This window comes from Crocodylus porosus, unplaced genomic scaffold (genome assembly GCF_001723895.1).
Source record: "Crocodylus porosus isolate Cpor-Errol unplaced genomic scaffold, CroPor_comp1, whole genome shotgun sequence".
In the NCBI taxonomy this organism is placed as follows: domain Eukaryota; kingdom Metazoa; phylum Chordata; order Crocodylia; family Crocodylidae; genus Crocodylus; species Crocodylus porosus.
This window is the reverse complement of record NW_017728913.1, coordinates 3156974-3176912: the sequence shown is the minus strand read 5'-3', so window position 1 is coordinate 3176912 and position 19939 is coordinate 3156974. Positions and strand designations below refer to the sequence as shown.

Genomic DNA, 19939 nt, shown 5'->3' with positions numbered 1-19939 from the left:
CTGTCTCCCACCCCATCCTCATTAAAAAATTGGGTGACTGTGGCATTGATGCCTACACAGTCAGGTGGATTGCAGATTGGCTGAAGGGTTGCACTCAGAGGGTGGTGGTGGATGGTTCATATTTGACCTGGGGAGAAGTGGGCTGTGGAGTCCCCCAGGGCTCGGTCCTTGGGCCCGCGCTGTTCAATTTCTTTATCAGCGATTTGGATGATGGGATGAAAAGCAACCTGTTTAAACTTGCTGATGATACCCTGGGGGTCTTTAAGAGGAGGCTTGATGCCTACCTAGCTGGGATCATTCGAGCCCAGTTATTTCTCCTGCCCAGGCAGGGAGGTTGGACTTTGAAGATCTATAAGGTCCCTTCCCACCCTACTTGTATGATTCTATGAAATGGTGGTGGGCAGGGGCAGACCCTGGTGCAGGCTGGCATGCAGAGGGGAAAGGAGGGTTTAAACCACTCTCCAACCCACATGATACCCCAGCAGTAGTCTTCCTGGTAGGGGCAGTGCCACCCCAACAGGCTTTACCCCATCTCCCTGCTTGACTGGAGATGGCGGCAGGGTGGGGGCTTGGCCAAACCCCAGGCTGGGCTGGCATGCGAAGGGGAGGAAGGAGTGGAGCAACCTCTGATGGGTTTTTCCCTACTCTCTGCTTGAGTGGAGAGCAGAGGGCATGGCCAGATGCCAGCCCAGGTCAGTATGCTGAGGTGGAGGGGAGTGGGGTTTAAACCCCCTCCCCCTCTCCATACAGGACCCTGTTCACCACTTATTGTGCTGACTCAGCCCAGGCTCTGGCTACGCCCCTCACAACCTGTGGGTCATGACCCAGAAGTGAGTTGCAAGAATATGTGAAAGGGTTGTGAGCAAACTTTACAAATGAATCAACAAACTTTAAAAATGGATTCTCCTTTTTAAAGGAGAAAGAAGTGGGAAATCATGGCTTTTCCCTTTCAAGCTGTCAGAGTTCAAACCTGCAAGGGGCTTTTTGTGGGGGGGGGGAGGGTGGTCCCCATACCTCACACACCTATTTCCTGTCCCACACACTAGGGCTCTGGGGGCAGGGGCAGTGGGTCAGGGGTGAGGGGCGCTGGGTCAGGACTGGCCATCAATGTTTACAAATGGGTCCTGAGACAAAAAAGGTTGAGTACCACTGATCTAATTGTAATCCTTACTTTTAGAGAAAAGTTCTGATCAAACCTGAGAATTTGCACATTGGGGAAGTCTGAAAAAATAAATATGCTAATTTGTTAGAAAAGAATTTGTAGTTTTGGGGAAGTGCTACAAACTACTGAATTGTTAAGATTGCTGGGTGGATTTTTATGGGAAGCATCTTCCCATGTGTTTTGTGTATGTAACATGATTGTTTGTGTGTAACATGTATTTATCAAAAATCTTCCTTGTTCCTTCTAGTCACCAGTCTTGTTTTATGCTGTTGTCTTGCTGGATCTTATTATTTATTAATTATCTGTTATTGACAGATTATTTTTATAATAATCATATTTATTTATTTGTTTTTCTTTGCGGTAATTTCTAGGGCCCCTTACTTTGCAGGTGTCAGTGATAATCCTGCAGAATAATATCCATAGATGGAGGGATACATTCTTAACTAGTTTTTTAACTAGTATCTGGTTTCGCTGTAGAGATCACTTTGGAGGATTGTCCTTTATGCACTGTATCCCTTCATGTAAATGTTTGACTATTTTTGTTTTTTTTTTTTTTCCAGATAGAACAAACACAACAGGCTTTATCTCAAGATTTTCAGTCAAATTCATTTTTGTGATTTGTACTTCTTGGGGTAGTAGTCTTTTGCATAGTCATGAAGAGCTGAGTGAAGGGTTCTAAGAATAGATATGTACATTTATGTATGCTTTTTTTTCCTCTAGGGAATCTGGAGCCCTCGAAAAATTCCTAACCCAGATTATTTTGAAGACCTTCATCCATTTGAGATGACTGCTGTCAGTGCAGTTGGGTTAGAGCTATGGTCTATGACCTCTGATATCTACTTTGATAATTTCATCATTTGTTCAGAAAAAGAAGTGGCAGACCGTTGGGCTGCAGATGGTTGGGGCGTGAAGAAACTGGTTGCTAGTGCTAATGAGGTATAGTATTTACCATACACATTTTAGTCAAATAAGTGGGGGGGGAGGAGGTGGTGTTGAAAGAATTTTCTGTTAATGTTAACTATGTGTTGAGTTGATTACATGTTTTTCCAAATAGTTACTGCTTTCAAGTAACTTGCCATCTTTTTGGTCTAGCTTTTTCTAAATCCACTTGCTATTAAATTGTAAATATCTAGCGAGGGAATTCAGATCTTGCTAAAGTCAATAACAAAGTCCGCTTATTTTCGTGCCCCAAATAGAACATGTACCTTATTTTTTTGGCAAGGCAGAATGAAGGAAAAAATGCCCAGAGTTAAAACTGTATAAAGCACAGACAGAGCCCAATCTTCACATCACTCACCTTCCCTTTCTTGCATGAGCAAAAAACAAACAACAAGCTGCAGTTTTTTAACCCTTTTAGAGCTGAATTGTCAGAAGCTCGTAGCTGCTCAGCCACAAAGCTGATACGGCTACTGCTACCGGGCATCTGGTTTTAAACTTTGGGTGTAGCAGGAGTCAAGGAGGGTGTGCAGGTCTTACAGCATCTCCATACTTCCATTTTGGACACAAAACCAGCTTCTCTGTTTAAGACATGCAGTCCAATTTTGGAAGGCTAATTTGAGGGAAAAGGTGCATTTGGTATGTGAGTAAGCACAGTATTTTAGTGAAATCAAGATTTCACCCAGAATTCGTAATACTATTTGGCAAGAAAACGTAGAATCTTTTGGATCAGGGAGTGGATGTCATGTTTATTTGTTAATTATATAATGCTTTTAAGACAGGGTAAACAGCCAAGGAAAACTGATGCAGTCTCAAGTAATTCTAAGGACCTTAGCTGTTCTAAACTCTGAAAACTGTACGCTTCAGTTCTTGGAGCCATGTTTGCTCTCCTGTTCACACGTGTGCATGAACCTACTGTTTGCACTGCCTACAAGAAGTCCTTAATGCAGAAATCTTCTGCTTGTGTCCCAGAATGCTATGATGATACTGGCCTAGCATATGTGAGCAGGACTCCCTCTAGTGTTCTGAACTCAGCATTTGTATATCGTTGCTTATTTTGATGAATTCTGCATTTCAAAATACAGGGATTTGCTGCCTTCAGTGTTTGAGGTCCCAGTTTTGATCCTTATTGTGACCCTGTTTTCTGGCTTGTCTGAGTGCCTGCTCTTTGTTACTTATAGGATACCTGGTTTTACAAGTTTGCCCAAAATGTCCCACAGTGTTTTTAAAAAAAATGTATTATTATTGCTGTTCAGATAGCAAATCTGGCTGTTGAAAGAAACCAACTTCCCAAAAGAAGCTTTCTGGCTGTGAAATGAAAAACATGTATGTATAGTGCTTAGCGTTTATGTAACTTACTGGATTTTTCTAAGTCACTTTGTTGTTGGTTTTGTTTATGCAGCCTGGCATGTTTAGTCAGTTGATGACTGCTGCAGAAGACCATCCGTGGCTTTGGGTTCTGTACATCTTGACCTTAGCACTACCTGTGGGTCTGGGTGTATTGTTCTGCTGGCCAGCCAAGGTAAAAAAGAAAATGATATTATTTCACCCTTTTTGTTTTGCAGTATAGTGATAGTAATTTGCTCAGCTTCATGCACCCTAGTTTTAGTTGTATTGAAAAATTTAAAAATCACTGGAATAAATGAAAAGTGAATTTGTCTCATTTTAGATAATACTCAGACTTTAATAAGCCTTTAAAATAGCTCCCATTAGAAAGCAAGCTTAAAAGTTAAGTTTAAAAGTTTAAATTGTGGTTAATCTGTTGCAGAAAGTAGATGAAGATATTGACTACAAAAAAACAGATATATCTAAGCCAATTACAAAGGGAGAACTAGAACAAGGGGGAGAAGAATTAGAAGAAGAAAAACAAAATGAAGATGATATTGTTGAAGAGGGTAAGATGAAAAAACAAGCTGGTTATAGACTTTTCAAAATGCAAAGAGCTGTAAACTGTAGTTTAATAATACCACTAGTTGTTACCAACTAATATGGCGTAAGGGTTGAAGAAACACCAGTGTTGTATTTATTTAAATAGTTCTTTTGAGAGTTGCTTGTTTGCACTTCACCATATATATGTGCTTGGAACTTTTTGAATATCAGTGTCCGGTAGGGTTACATGTACACCTTGCTTATACCCTCAAGCCTTCTCCTGTTCCCTTCCTATTTCCTTTCCTCATACCTCTCTTAGAAAGGGGAGAACAGCTTCACTTGTCACACTTCATTTAGACTAACAAATAAAAAACAGAAAATCAGCAGTATCTTACAATCTCTTGTTAGTTGCCTTTAGTGCCTTTTTGTTTGGAGGACAGTTTCATGTTTCTAACATAGTTGCTTGTTTTTTTTAATGAGTTATGGATAATATGAAACTTTCTGCTCGTTCTACTCTGTTAAGATATGACTGAACTGTGCTTAGGCTGTAACAGGTCTAAGTTGTGCAAAGCCAAGTATGTGGCTGTGAGCTATGATTCTGTAATAACAGTTTATTTCCCAAAATGTTGGCACTTACATGGTGAGAAGCATCTTTGCAAGATGCCATTTACAAGATGTTCTCTAGTTGTATGTGATGAATCCAGAAGATGTTTACTTTTTAACAGAAGCTATCAAGGTGTCATGCTATAAGACTTGAATACCCTACAGAGGGGACAGCCAACCTTCAGTATGTGTACCACAAGTGGCATAGGCCACCTCTATGTATGGTGTCTTGGATTGGGAAGCAGAAGGCCAAGCGGCAGCTCAAACAGGGGGAAAGGATCAGAGTGTTTTTTGGAGAGGGCTCAGGGTTAACTTGTGTCACAAAGGTTGGCTCCTATTGGTCTGTGTGCAGGAGTTTGCAATCTCTGGACTGTGGAATGAAAGAGTTAAGATTTGGCCTGTGGCCACAGCCTGCAGCACCAGTGTACTGCCACCCACCGACCATTGATCCCAGTATATTGTGCCATGCTTCATATTACTGGTGCCCCAGCTTTACCTACTCATCCCAACCTTACTTCACTACCAGATTTGTTCAGCAGAGCCACTAGTCATGGAAATTTGTGACATGGTAAGTGGACAGTGTGGGATGGGGCTTGAGAGAGCTAGAGTGTGGGGACAGCAGAAGAGGATCAGCAGCCCGCAGCAGCGGCTAGGTTACAGGTGTTGGTCCACTGTCCATAAATGTTGCCAACCCCTGGCCTACAGAGATCCTGGTCTCATTCTGCCAAATCAGTTACTAGTAGTTCACCAGGCCTTGATGCTTTGGCTTTCCTTGACTTAGAACATTATTTTGATCCAATATGGAAGGTACTTTTAAGCCATCCTGAACTCTCTTGACCTCTTGGTAGCACTGAAGTTGTAGGTGAGAAGGGAATTTCCATGCATACAGTAGTGTGTTAGCTGCTGCATCAACTTATGGAAAACTGAGTCTTCTGAAGTTGGAACATAGTCATTCTTCTTTATTCTTGCTGAGGAAGGAACAGTTGAGAGGCAGGTGATTGTCAATGCATCTGCTTCAGCATCTGTATCTCTTCATCCTGGTGTCAAGTGGCCTTTCTATTGTCCACCTCTGAATTTGGTGCCTTCAGTCTTTGGATCCTGGGCTGGTAATTGCTTGGCTTTAGATGCTCTAGTGCTGTTCCTTCCAGCAAGCAGTGCTTTGATACAGTGTATTTCAGCACTTTGTTTTCAAACTCTGAGCCACATTTTCAGATAACTGGATCCAGGCACTAACTGCCTTTTTGCATCTGTACTGTTGATACAAGCATCAGATTGTGCATCTAGCCTGTTTGGCATGTGAGTCATTATGGGCTTTCTCTTATTTTGATCTAGTTTATTCCTAGTCCTCACGTTAAAATTAAAAACCACCCTGACTTGTCCACTCTGCATTTCCTTTTAACATTTCTTATTGGAGTTTGAGTAACTTCCAAGGCCTCTCTCACTGCAGTTTGACAGGTGGTCTGGGATTTTCTCAATTTCAGGATCTCTGTTCATCTGGTTTAATACTCACGTGTATTGGATCCCTCCTGGTACAAGTTCTGCAGGAAGCCCACCACCATGGTATCCCTTTGGCCACTGGCACTTTAGCCTTTTTGGGTATTTGCCAGTTTTTAAATTATTAAGAAATGTGTGTATCTTATTGTTGTTCCTTTTTTTCCCTTGTCTTTCCCCTTCTGGCTTTTCCCTCAGTCAGGCTTTTAATGCATGCTAATCTTTCACTATAGTGTTCCCTCCCTCCCTTGTTCTTCTCTTCAAATTTTTGTTCATTTCTTTCCTTTCTTTTGCTTTTAATTTTTCTTTCTTGCCCTTCTGCCACGGGAAGGTGATAGAATTGTAATTCTGCCCAAGGTAGCCAATATACCATCAGGAATTTAAGCAAAAATAAGATTGCAGAGTACATTTTTATTGTTCATATTCAACCCACGCAGCTTTGCCTAAAACTAGAGTAAGAAGGGTGAGTTGAATGCTCACCATAATCTTAGGAGAATGGCAAACTGAACCTGCAGGTTATAGAAATGTTTGGTGTCCCAAGTAATCTTCCAGGAGCTCAACTTGAGCCCAGGGTCTGTAACTAACTAAAATTTCACTTAAAGGTAAAGCACAGTAAACATAATCCTTAGATTACAATTTCAATATGTAAAAATAAATACAATCTATTAAACTGTTAGGATTTTTTTCACTTCTTAAATGCAATGTTTTCCTTTTAGCAGGAGGGAGATTACTTTTGTGGAGAATGTTCCTAGGGCATTTATACACATACATTTGTCTGCTCTGACATGCTGGAGATCTGATGCAAGCTTATGCACCTGGTGCTGAATTGCATATATTTGTATAAACAGCAAAATTTGTCAGTGCTGAGGAAATAGTGGTGGTGTTCTTTTGAGCTAAAACACCTTTGTGCCATTTATACACATGCATGCACCGCAGCACCAGGTGCTTTTAAAAGTGACTGGTGCTGTGGCACAAACATGTACAAATGCCTCTAGTGCTCAAATCTGCATTTATCCTTATCCATTGAAATAAGCTGTACTACTTGGGTTTTTAGGGAGAGAATGCCATTTAATTTTTCTAGGTTTATTGTGATGGCATTCACTAGTAGTGAAATATTTGGAAAAAGAGAATGTTTCTTTGGAAGGTGGGTAGTAATACCAAACTGTGTTTTAGAATGAAAATCTGTACATGAGGAGCAAAATGCAAAGGAAAACTACTTGAATTGCAGTTCCTTTTGTAATTCATGTAAGCCTTTTGTAGCTTAGAATGGCCATTTTTATTTGTTACTATTACACTAGGGGAAAAGACTCATTAGACCCAATGATAAGTCTTACATTTTGTAGTAATTAAACACATGATCAGTTTTTTTTTAATTTCTAGCTAATTTTAAGTATATTCAAAGGTCTTAAGATAACTACTATATTTCTAAGAAGAAAAAGCAATATTTTTTTCTTTGTCAGACATCTCTTCTTTTCCATATCATCATCATCATCATCATCATCATCATCATCTTTTAATGGAATGGCTCTATTTTCACATGCCAGGAAGCAGGAGGCAAAAAGCTATCAGCTGCCTTTCATACATAAGAAAAATGTCATCTTTTCACCTCCTTTTGCCTCTTCATTCCTGAAAGCACAGAGCACATACCTGCTTTTTGCTGATTCTGTTGTTCCTACAGAGAGAAAACAAGTGGAGGAGAAGAAGTGTGAGCTTATAAAAGAGAAAAAGAAGATGGGACAGAAGGATGCTCCCTCAGGTATTGGAAAGGGGAGTGTCCTGAGCCAGGACTTGAATAGACTTTTCTTTCTTCTCCTGTTCCTTCTCCTTGTTCATATTAAGAATTCAGGGTGATGGACAACAGCTTTCTATAGTTGTACATGAAAGTTTCCTATTGGATTCTTCAGCCCCACAGAATCTGCAGCCGTGGTACAAATATTTAGCAGTAGTCCTCTACTTCAGATCTTGATCTAGGTTGTGATTCCCTCTGGTACCATTTTCTGTTTGTTTCTGGACAATTTAAGGTGTTGTTTGGACCTATGAAGTACTAAATTGCTTGGGAATCTGCCTACTTGAGAAAATTCCTGTCTGTTCATACAGTATATAATTGCAAACAACAGAAACACTTATAGTAGATCTCCTCAGTTTAAAGGAGAGGGGGCTGCTGACAGGATAATCTCTGAGGCAGGGTGTCAAAGATACAGTCCATGGAGCCCTATCATCTGGCTCCTGGTGCTGCCTATAGGTCTCAGAGTTGCACTACAGGCAGGTGTATGCAAGGCTCCAGGACTACCACACATGGTGCTTGCTCCAGCCACTCCAGGACCACACATCCACTCTAGGTCAGAGTGGCTGGTACAGTGCTAGAATGGCTGGCATGGACAGCACAGCTGCAGAGCAGTCAGTGCGGGCACCGTAATGCATGCAGTGCCCTCACCAGCTTCTCCAGGGTGCATGCTAGATCCACTATGGAGCAGACCTGTGCTGAAGTGGACACTGCGTGCAGCACGGTTCTGAAATGGCTGCTTTGGGACACACATGGCATGCGGCACCTGTGCCAAGACATGTACTGGCTCTAGCATGTGGGGCTGGTCCATAGGCCCAGTCCAGCCCACGGGCTAGTCCTGGGCCAGTGGTCTGACCTTTGGGGTGAGGTGAGTTTGATGCCCCTACTCTAAGCAATGTGTTCTTTTTAAATATTAAAGTTTCTGTGGAGTTTCTGGATGAGGATGGCTTGTTCTATCCTTGACTTTCCCACAGCTTCCCTTCATTTGTCCTTTCCCCCTGGATCAGTTCCCTAGAGCAGTGGTTTTCAACCAAGGTGCTGCAAGGAGCTGCCAGGAGTGCTATGATGCCAGAGCAGTTCCTGTTGCAGAGTGAAACTGCTTTGTGTGTCTCTGTTTTCAAGAGCCATGTTGGAATCCAGCTGAGAAGCAGCTGCAGCAGAAAGGTGTGCCTGCCTACATAATGTAATGTGCTCCTTTCTGCTGTAGCCATTTCTCAGTTTGGCTCTGACATGCCTTAGAAAACAGTGGCATGTGAAGCAGTTCTGTCTGGTGGCAGCAGCATGTACCTCCAGGCTGCCACCATTTGCAGGGTGAAAGTACCCCATGTGCCTTGGTTTTCAGGAGGCACGCTGGAGCCACACTGAGAAGGGCCGCAACAGAGCTGCAGGAAGGCACAAATTTCTGCTGCCTCCATGTCTCCTTTCTGGCAGACAGCATACAGGGTCAGATGGGGAAAGGCTGCAGCAAGCACACATGCTTCTGTCACAGCTACATCCTAATCTGGCTCTGCAGGAGAGTGGTTCTGTCTGGCCATGGCAGTGGCAGGGACCATGCTGCAGCACCCTTGACCTGCCTCCTTTTCTACTCCTGGTCTTCCCACTTCTTTTTTTGCCCCCTCATCTCTCTCCACATGCTCTGTCCTTGCAGCCCCAGAGCTGTAATATTACTAACATATTAATAGAATTATCACATTTATAATATGCATAATATTTTCATATTGGTTTATTAAATGGCATGTGCTACTAAATACTGGAAAGCTTTACAGGGGTGCCTTGCCTCTAAAAAGGTTGAAAACCATTGCCCTAAAGAGAGATCTTGGAAAAAAGAAGAGAATCACCAGGAAGGGTGAGGTCCATGTACAATTTAAAACACAATCACAGGTTATTAGATTATATTTGAATATGGAAATCAAGTATTAGCTGCTTTTAGTGTTTAGTTTTACCTTTTAAGTTAAGCTGGTGCTTCTAAAAGGTGCTAAATTCACAGCACCTAAAAATTGACCATCCTCTTGAGAAAAAGTGAGCAGCAGTGTTGTGAACTTCTGATGCACTATCTTGCTATCATTTATCCAGTTTTGGAGTAAATATTTTTAAGTCTACACCTGTACCAGGAAATGTAGAAGCTGTGATGTTTTATAATGAGATGGATGTCTCTAGTTTTGGTTGCAATGGTGTGACAACCATAGTGCAGACAGGATCAGGGCATCTCTAGCACTGTGTTCAACTTCTCTGAATAAAAATCTCTAAGTCCTGCATACGGTACAGGTTGTACTGGATGTAAACTATGTGCCCAAATTTTCTACGTTAGACTATTATGGATGTGGGTAAGATGGCTAAGCATTTGTGCCCAGTTTTCTCCCCATCTATGAGACTGCCAATAAGTGCTAAGTAGCATTTTTTTTCCTCGTGTGTGTGTGTCATTAGGAACTGGAATAGGATAACCAATTCATTTGACATAAATCTCTAAACAGGCTTCAGACTCGGTGAATTTTAGCTTCTATTTACTTGGGTTATATTAGGTTTAGTTAGCTTCATTGATATGGCAGGTTGTTAAAGTAAAAGGAGAAACAAATCCACCAACCTCTCCAGAGTCCTGTGGGGGTGGATGTAGAAGTAAGTACAATCCACCAGGGATAGTGTTACATACTGTTTGGGGCTGATCTCTAGTCAGTTGTCATTATTGTCCTTTTCCTGATCTAATTGAAGATAGCCATGATGTATAATTCCATCTCAGCTGTCTGTATCTTTTTCCCCAGTTATTTTTCCTCATTGCTTTTTGATGCAGAGTATTTCCTGGAACTCTCTTACTCTCTCTCACTTGCTCAATTTCACATTTTTGGGGGGAGGCTTTTGTTAATGCCATATCTGTTTCTTGAACCATCTAATGTCTTTTGCTTTGGATCAAACTGTTATTAAGATTCCTTAAAAAAAACAAGGACTTTTTAAGGATAGTCCTTCCATTTTTTGTCAGTGGTTAAATGTTGTCCATAATGTTGCTTGGCTGTCTGAAAACATGACTTGCTGGTGTGAGGAGAGACTAGTTTTGAAGTTGTCAAAAGTATTAGAACTTGACAATTGTTCTTATACCAGTTAAGAAATCTGTTTTTACTACTATGGATTTATTTTTGCTTGAAGAGTTGTAAATGCTTAAAATTGAAATGGGATTTTTTTTGTTTTTATTTTGCTTCACCAGTATGTTTTGCTTTCTCTTTTAACATTTAACTATAATTTTAATCTAGACCAGTTTGTAAACTTTTTACTTTTTTCGCTAGAAGGTGAGGGTGAAGGTGGCGAAGGTGAAGGTGAAGATAAAGATGAGGAAGAAGAGAATGAAGTTGCAGAAGGAAGCCAGGAAGAAGGTGATAAGTCAAATAAATCTGGGTCAGAGGATGAGGTGAGTTTACAAAACGGAGAATAAGGTTTGCAAATAAGCACAATGGCATAACACAGAAATTTGTTCCATGCAATATAATGACCACATCTTTCTTTTTTGTCTATTTATCAATAAAACCAGGAAAGTGAAGGAATTCGTATAAATTCTGTTTTAAATGTTAGTACTTCAGTTATTAGAATTATGTAGGGTTGCAAAAAAAGCCCAAAACCTATTGTTCCAGCTTCTATCATTGTGTCCAACAGAAACTTCAGCAAATGATGTGCTGAGACATCTGCCTTTTTTAAAAAAAGAACTAATTCCAGAATTCATGTTTGGCTGATGAGGTAATAGTTATTAAAACTTCTGGTTTGCATTACGTAGGGGTCCAGTATTTTTGTACAGCAGGGTTAGCAAATCTTTGAGTTCTGAAGATGTGTTTGGATGGTTTTAAAAAGGTTATTGGTTTACTTAATCTAGCAGCTCATTAGGGTACCATGAATAGGATGCATCAGTTTGTGTGCTAGTGATACCCAATGAATTGATGTGGCCTTTGACTCAGCCTGAAGGAGCAGGTGTCATGTTTACAACTGGGTTGAATGGGGGCTACTTTCAGCATGAGTCTGGAACAAGGCTTAAAAATTGCACCTTTGCAGTCAAGAAGAGATTTCTTAACTACTCTGTACACCCAGGTTGGATGTTGTAATATAGCTTTTATTTTACCGTTTCTAAGTATGCTGCACCTTTGATTCTGTCATGGTAACCAACTTAGGGGCAGCTGGAGACCAGAGACTTTTCTTACTCCAAAACAGCATTGTCAGATCTGACTTCAGTTCAGCACCTGCAGTTAACCTTTTTCTCTTTGATGTGCAAAGTTATCTGGTGACTAGCCAGTTTTTCTTAAAGTATTATTTATTCATCCATAACCAATAAAAAGCTTCTATGCATATCTAGCTTACCTACTTGCTGCATGAAAAAGGTTTGTGTTACCAAGACAATTCTCACATCATAACACTAAATAAAAGCCATGATGCTTGCACTAGGTGTTACAGGAAAGTGGGTATGCTGTTTGCCCAAACTGAAATTCCTGTTGGAAAGATTTCTTATCTAGTATCTATTTACAAGTAAGATGCTAAATCAGGTATCTGGTTTCCACTCTGCTGCTCCTTATTCTCAGTGAGAAACAAGTCATACCTAAAACCTTTAAGGTAACTGTGGGAATGGAGCGTGAGTTCAGACTGTTGCTTAGTCACTGCATTCATGAAATGAAGTAATTGTTTCTAGATGCTAAGTAAATCGGGTTAGAAAATTAAGGGAAACTTTTTGAGGCTACATCAGTTGCACATCATTTTTACATTCTGTACAGAGGAAATGATAAACATAAGGGTGGTAACAAGGGCTCTATCATTAGATTACATTCTGGAAAGTTTACTTAGCATTACAGATGATAGGATTGATTAAAAAAAATTCATTACATGTTTCTGTAATTACCTTTTGCTTTGCGGTTTTGATGATAATATACTAAAATCTTTATTTCAGATGAAAGAAGCTGATGAAAGTGCAGGGTCTGGCGATGGTCCAACAAAATCAGTACGCAAAAGAAGAGTACGGAAGGACTGAGTTATATCCAACTAGTATTTTTAGCTCTTGATTATAAAAATGTTTGGTATGCCACTTCGGTGTGCCTGACAGCGTGCAGTTTGCTGAGATCTGGGGGGAAAAATTGGACTCATCACTACTTAGCCTCCTCCTTTTCATTCTCCAGCATCTTTAATCTTTCCAACCTTTCCTTAATTCTCTTTAAGGAGAAATGCTGTATGTGAAGAGTTAGCTGGTATGTTGAATTTAGAATAAAAGTAAATTTTGCGAGGTGACTATCTGATTTAAAAGATGAATATTCTTAGAAATTAGTTTAATAGTGGTTGGAGGTAATTTTGGCTGTAAACATTTTTTAAAAACACATAGTAAACTGTAATATTTTTGCAGCTCTAACACAAATTGGCTGCTTACACTTCAGCTAGAACGGGACAGTAACAGAGATGTAGCATCACTGGCAGTTCATAGCTCTAAAAAATGGCCAGGCAAACTTTTTCTGTGCAGAACCTAACTGCAATAAAGTTGTTTTTGTATGATAACTGTTTAGTACTAGAAACATTTTATTGTAAATGATCTGTCTTTTAGTTGGTATTATGTTTTGGTCACATTCATTGTAGACATTTGTTACAGTAATTTATTTTAAAGGGGTGCTTTTAAAATAGAGCATACATAGAACAACTGAATAAGTGTGGCATGTCTTTATATTTAAATGCAAAGATGTCAAATCTACAGAAGTAGTAGTGTAGAGGTGACATTTTCAGACTTTTATAGTTTTCATGTTCCAAGCCAGAATGGCCTGACCTCTGTTTACAAAATATTTGCTAATTGCCTCTTACATAAGATATTTAATAATTTCTGCTTAACATGAAATCTATTACAAATAAGATTTTTTGATGTGTTCAGTTTTTTACAGTCATAAGTAACTGGACATTAATTTGCATAATATGATCTAAATAAACAGCATACTGCAAGAGAAACTGTATCAGCCCTGTACTCTAAAATCAAAACTTACTTGTAATATCTTGCTGCTTTGGAGCCACTGGAAGCAAACATGGATGGAAAATATTAATAGGTATCTTTCTACATGATAAAAACAAGTGGAAAACACCTCTAATTGTTGCACAAAGAAACCAAAGATTTCCCATAAAATGTGGCATGAAGGAAATGAAGAGGGAAAATCTACAAGCAAAAAGCCTTCATCAAATCAGATTATTGAGTACAAAGATTCCCTGCTGGTGCTGTTTAAACTGCTAGTATTTTTGGATCCCAAGTTCATTCCAGACAGAGTATCTTGCAGGCATTCTTCAGGAGGCTCCATCAGCTGTGGCCTTCTTGAAGCACTTGGGTTTAAGTGCTTTGAAGTTGTTGGGGTAGAGTTTTGGATTTTCTGATTTTGTCATTGGAAAAGGTGTAGGTTGGAGGGTACTCAAGGGCCAGATTCTATTCCACCTTAAAAAACAAACAAACCCGTTAATGCAAAAAAGGTGGGTGAGTGGTCCTCTTCTTCACTGCCTCAGTCTTAAAGGCAAGAGGAGGGTGTGTTAGAGGAGATGTTTTAATGGATATTTAGGGACTTAAACAGGGTGGAATAGAATTGCACTTTAGCACCTATTTTTATGTTTATACATGTAATAAGTAGAATGGAGTCTGGGCTCAGTAGTCTTTTGTGGACTCTTATTGAAGGATTGTTGCATAGTAAAGGCATAAGGGAGGGCTTCACATTTTTCTTTCTTGGCATAGGGGGACTAGTAATCCTGGGTGTGGACATACAGTCCCTGTAGCAACTGCTGGTTCTCTGAGCTATCAAGAAACACTTCTGCTTTTAACTGATCCTGTTCTGCCTCACATGGTGCAACTGGAACCCTTTTTACATTGAGGCACATATCTACATTCTGGCTGATGCTAGTATTTCTTGTATTAGTGGTTCAAATGTAAGTAGTACCAATGGTTCCTAACGTTATCACATAAGGCTCCAATATCACTTGTATAATTTCAGTTGCCTTTAGAGGAACAGCATGAGCATCAGGGTTAAATTTCTGATGGTTTTAGAGGTGTAATGGTCACTCTTCCTAGGAAGTGTTGCAGCATATATCCCTCTGCCCAATCTCCCTGCTTCTTCTCTCTCACAGAAACACTAGCTTCAGAGATTTGGCTCTGATAAAGGATGCTACAGAACAGGGTTCACAAAGGTCTAATTCAGTATGGCAATTCCTTTTTCTGCACACCATTTAGCAACACCAGTTACACCTGTTCTGTTGGAGGCTGTACCACTTCCTTCAAAGTGCTCTGTAGTTAAAGAACCTATTGCAAAGAAGCCTTTCATTAAAAAGGTCCATTAAATGTGCAAGTTAAATGGTTGAGAGTTTCCAAAATTATCTGCAAGTCTCTAAATAGTAATAAGGGTCTTGTTCAAAGGCCTAGGACAACAAAGTGTGTATTACTTCTCTTGGCAGGATTGTAAGCTTCCCTGATGCAAAAAGCCTTGATAGCTCACAACTGAGCCAGTTTATCCAGATACTTTATGAAGACTCAGTTCTCATGGAGAAATACTTTAAACAGGCAGAATGCCCCAAGAGGCCATTTCAGAAATTCTAAAACATCAAATAGATTTTATCACCCTTTCTAAGACTGATCCACTTATAGCCTCTTTGGTGCAAGGCACAATCACGAGTACTCCTGCCCAAAACTCAAGCATGCAGAGATGCCTGGGTTGCAAGAACACGAGTTGTGTTGCCAAGACTCTTCTCATTCAGATAGACAGGCTTACAGAAATACAAGGTCAGGGACATGAAACATTTTACTTTAAACTAATCAGGGCCCAAGATGCATGCAGCCAAGCAACGTACTGGAAAATTCTCAGGACTGGGAATCTCAGCATTTGGTATCCATAACTACTATTTCAGTAATACTCTTAATTTATGTAGAACTATTCAAGTGTCCTCATCTCCCTACCCCACCTTTGGAATATATAGTAGATATAGTGGTGATCTGTTTTAGTATGTTTTAAAGATGCCAAAATAAACCAAGTAAGACCAATCAAAAGCTTTTATTTAGTGTAAAGTCAGAAATACAACAATTTTAAAATGTTCATAAATTAAACAGAGGCCACACAGTGAGATGCAAAATGTTTACAGCTGGTTGAAATAACTACTGCTATATACATATGGCTAAAATAGCACTATCAGGGTAAACAATACAAAAATGGTTTTGAGATTACTTGATTTTTTTATTTAGTTATTTATTTTTAGGAGAGTAGCTCAAGTCTAACAACAGAATGCCCCATTGCCATTTGGCAATGGTGGATATCTTTAAGTGAAAACAGCAAAACTTAATAGTTGTTTTGTTTTTAAAAAAAGCTCAAATGAATGTCATGGGTATTTTTTTTTATACCCAAACATTGGACAGGTAGGCCGTTAGCCAGATTAATCCCTTACTACCAGTATTTGGGAGGGTTTGCAAAGTTCTGAATAGGTAAAAGGAGGATAAATTAAATGTATATGATACCTGTCTTATAGGTGTATGCGACTCAGTCCTATAAATGAGCTAAACAATTGGGCAGGTTAGGTCCTATCCACTATACATTTATCTGTTTTTTGTAATAGGGTCAGAGTACACTGTTTCTTAATTCTGAACATGACTCATGAGACACATGTTTTAGTATTGAACAACCTGCTTACTGCAATCTGTGCATCTGAGCTGTGATAAATAAATACCAAAGTAACTTTTAAATACACTTTTGGGAAAGGTTAGAGCCTTGTCTCATTAAAAAAAAAAAAAAAATCTAGCTCATGAACAGCAGCACTGTAGTGACATGGAACTACTCAAGTCTAGTTTTTAGCTATCAAGGAATCTCAAACTTTTGAGTGGTTTTAATTCTTCACCATTACATCCACTCACACAATCAGAATTCCTTTGTTTTTTCTTTCCCCACTTCAATTTACAGAATTTACTACAGCAGTGATAAAATGCAGCCTTCACAATTAAGCCCTTTACTGCTTAACAAGAGAAACCTTTAAGACTGTGTAGGTAACATCAATAAAAATACAAGTCGCAACACTGATAATACGTAGTATTACCACTTTTGCAGTTTTGTGTTTTCACTCTTAATACTGAACTACAGTGGAAATGCTTTTGCCTTTAATTCACTGACTTACAGTTCTAGGAACAAACCATTCAACACAACTGTACATAGAAACTGCTGCTGATACATTTTAACTACTTAGTTTGCTACAAACAGTTTAATTCTGGCTTCAGTTAAATTTTAGTCCAAACAGGGCTTTAGAAAAATAAGCAGTTTCAAACTGATGACTTAAAAGTTGGATACTTATTAAATTGGGAGGCGAGTCAGAAAGTGTTTCTATAACTGTAGTACTCTTTGTCTTCAAAGGGTTTTTACAAATATTAATTGGTATGTTCTACCTTAAATATGGGAGTCGAATTGGATATTAAGTTGCTTGCTTAAGGACACAGTGTCAGAGCTAGAATATTTCTGGCTGTAGCCACAGTTGAGAACTTATCTACAGAGGACCAATATCCACTATTTTCTACTGCCGTAAATGGTCTCCACCATGTTACAAATGCCAATTTCTACCCCTTCCTAGGAGCATGAAAGTACACCAGGGCAGGAATTGGAAGTTGCCATAGAGACATAGAAACCAGTGAAAATAAAGAGACCATACCACTATCTTCTAGCTCTGGCAATCTGCCCCAGTGTCATAACAGAAGTAGCAGCTAGAAGGCAAGAAGTACAGAGAAATCTGGCACTTCGGGGGATGGGTAAAGAGCAGGAGCTGAAGAAAGGTATGATCTTCAGTTCCTCAGTGCAAATTCTTCCAGAGGAGTAAGATGAACTATTGTTCAGAGTGTGAGCAGATTTTTCTACTAAGCTTACTATTCGAAGTATTTTCATGATCCTTTAATACTTAACTCAAATATAAACTTTTTAAAGACCATATACGGTGGTGCAGTCCTTGACACTTCTTTGGGATACGGAGAACTGGGGAGGAGAAACTGCTTTGAAGTGCAGAAACCACCTTACACATTGTAAAGAGTTTGATTTATCACAGTAACGCAGCATTCACAAAACAAAAAAAAGTTGCATTTTACTAACTAGGTTCAATGTTTTCAGTCTAACAAAAACCTATGTAAACTACCAGAACCATAAACCCTGCAAAGTAAAGGTTGTGTCCTTATTTACTCAGAGAACCTTATTGTGTTTAAAATAAAAACAAACCAACAAAAAATACGCACACCATACTTTTTGTTCTCCCTAGGAGGGATATGGATAACATCATAAAATGTTTGCTAAAACTTGTTTTTTCTGGAGATGAAGTAAAGGTGGTGCAAAGTAGGTTTAAGAATTCATTTTGAATATGGTTTCAACACCATTTTATACAACAGTGCATTATTTTGCTAGTCAAGAACACTACCCTAAAACTGTCAAGGCAGCTGACAGACAGGTTTGCTTCACCTGACTGACTGAATCCAGTTTTAACAAGACATGCTCATTGCTGATTTCTGAAACATAAATATGCAAGTCTAGTTATAAAGTCTCTACACTACATCTGCACATTGTTCAAAGTCTAACACACAAACTCATGTCTCCGGTTTATGATAATGTTCTTAATTCTGCTTATCACTGCAGTTAATGTTCATATACCCAAGAAAGCCACACACTAAGGTATGTTAGCTCATGTAGCCTATGCCAATTAAAACAAAAAACAGCCGCAATACAGTGCCACCACTTGGGAACCAACCCCTTACTTCCGTTTGCTTTTTGTGTCAGTTGTCTGAAAAACGCTAGATGCAGACATAAGATTTTCTATATACTGTCCAAGAACCTGATTTTCTGATTTCAGTTTCAAGTTTTCTTCCTTAACAGCATCTACTCGTGCTGACAGGTCTAAAGAAAAACACAAATACTGGTTATTTAGAACAACCAAGCCATTTGATGCATCTAAATCATATTACTTGAGTTTTTACTGTAGGCAAACAGGACTGCATGGCAGCACCATGTAAAATAGCACTGCCTGAAGAACATCACCCAACCTTTTTCTAAATGAAGCTGTATTAACACCCCACCTCCCTTCCAGAAGCTTGTTTCCTAACTTCCTTGCTCTGTACACTTAACTGCATGCAAGTCACCATCCTTCTCCTGCCTGCTGACATGGTTATGTTACTAGTTCATTCATTGCACATGATCCCATTAACCATTCACATGCTCAGCTACTGCAGAAGCAGCTATGGGAGGCTGCAGAATTTCAAGCACCCACAGGCTCATGGACAAAGTAATCCAGTCTCTAGCTCCTACTGGCAAGGAAATTAACAAGGCAGCAGGTCCACCTTGAGCATTTTGAGTAAAATTTGGATGCAGAGCAAGAAGCCTAGGAGGCCAGATCCTAGTAGCAAGCACAGAAGCATTTTCTCCTGAGCCCTTCAATCATATAACAGCACAACCCGCTACTTGTTTATTCAGCTCAGACTTCAGCCAGGGATAGTCTCTGCAAGCCACACTTGGCACTGTGCTCCTGAGCAGTGAGGGGAAGGATCCCACAGACCAGGGAGAGGAGCCAGGAGTTGCTCACCTTCCAGAGTGTGCTGCAGCTCCAGGACTTGGTTGATAAGCCGGGTTTTCTCTTCCAGTTCCACTTGGTTTTCAGCCTCCACAGCTGGAAGAAACCAAAACACACACAGCTAGACAGGGCCCCCCCCAAAGCTGCACGTCCTCCCGGCTGGGTGTAGGCACAAGGGGGCAGGGGAAACAAAGCAGCAAAAGCCTCGTTACCGTCCATGTCCGCGTTCATCACGGCGGGCCGGGGGCTGGCGGCTCGGCCGCGCGCGGCTCCGGGCACGGGTGGCTCTGCGGGGACAGCAAACCGGGTCAGAGCGGGGCGGGGGGCCGGCGCTGCAGGGCCAGCGTCACCCCACCCCCCAGGCCGCAGCCCCGGCCCTACCCCTGCCCCTGCCTCCACCCAAGCATCCCGGCCCAAGCGGGCAACTCCCATGCGGTGCCGCAGCCCCGCCGGCCTCACCTGGCGGCGCTGCTCCGCGGGCGGGCTGCGGTCCGCGGCGCCCTACCTGCTACCCCTCGTCGCGGTTGCGCCTCCGCTCCCCACCCCCCACCGCGCCT

At 40.5% G+C, this 19939-nt stretch overlaps 2 protein-coding genes across 6 annotated transcripts in view; one reads left to right on the top strand and one right to left on the bottom strand.

The window, feature by feature from the left end:
• Nucleotides 1–13781, top strand: part of CLGN (calmegin) — a 56405-nt gene extending 42624 nt beyond the window's left edge. For 3 of the 4 annotated variants that reach the window (XM_019534372.1, XM_019534371.1, XM_019534374.1), the window contains exons 11-16: nt 1883–2098; nt 3501–3620; nt 3867–3993; nt 7740–7817; nt 11117–11238; nt 12754–13781. In XM_019534372.1, coding sequence (XP_019389917.1) covers nt 1883–2098; nt 3501–3620; nt 3867–3993; nt 7740–7817; nt 11117–11238; nt 12754–12834 — 744 coding nt within the window. In that variant the 3' untranslated portion in view covers nt 12835–13781. The remainder of the gene's footprint in view (nt 1–1882; nt 2099–3500; nt 3621–3866; nt 3994–7739; nt 7818–11116; nt 11239–12753) is intronic. The other variant, XM_019534373.1, reaches the window with a different exon arrangement.
• Nucleotides 13782–15840: 2059 nt separating this feature from the next.
• The window catches only part of SCOC (short coiled-coil protein), a 22440-nt gene continuing 18341 nt past the window's right edge, over nt 15841–19939 (bottom strand). The window contains exons 1-4 of one of the 2 annotated variants that reach the window (XM_019534376.1): nt 19842–19933; nt 19595–19669; nt 19395–19478; nt 15841–18712 (exon numbers count right to left, since the gene is read on the bottom strand). In XM_019534376.1, the coding sequence (XP_019389921.1) occupies nt 18570–18712; nt 19395–19478; nt 19595–19613 (246 nt within the window). In that variant the 5' untranslated portion in view covers nt 19614–19669; nt 19842–19933 and the 3' untranslated portion in view covers nt 15841–18569. Of the gene's footprint in view, nt 18713–19394; nt 19479–19594; nt 19670–19841; nt 19934–19939 lie in introns of those variants that run through there. The other variant, XM_019534375.1, reaches the window with a different exon arrangement.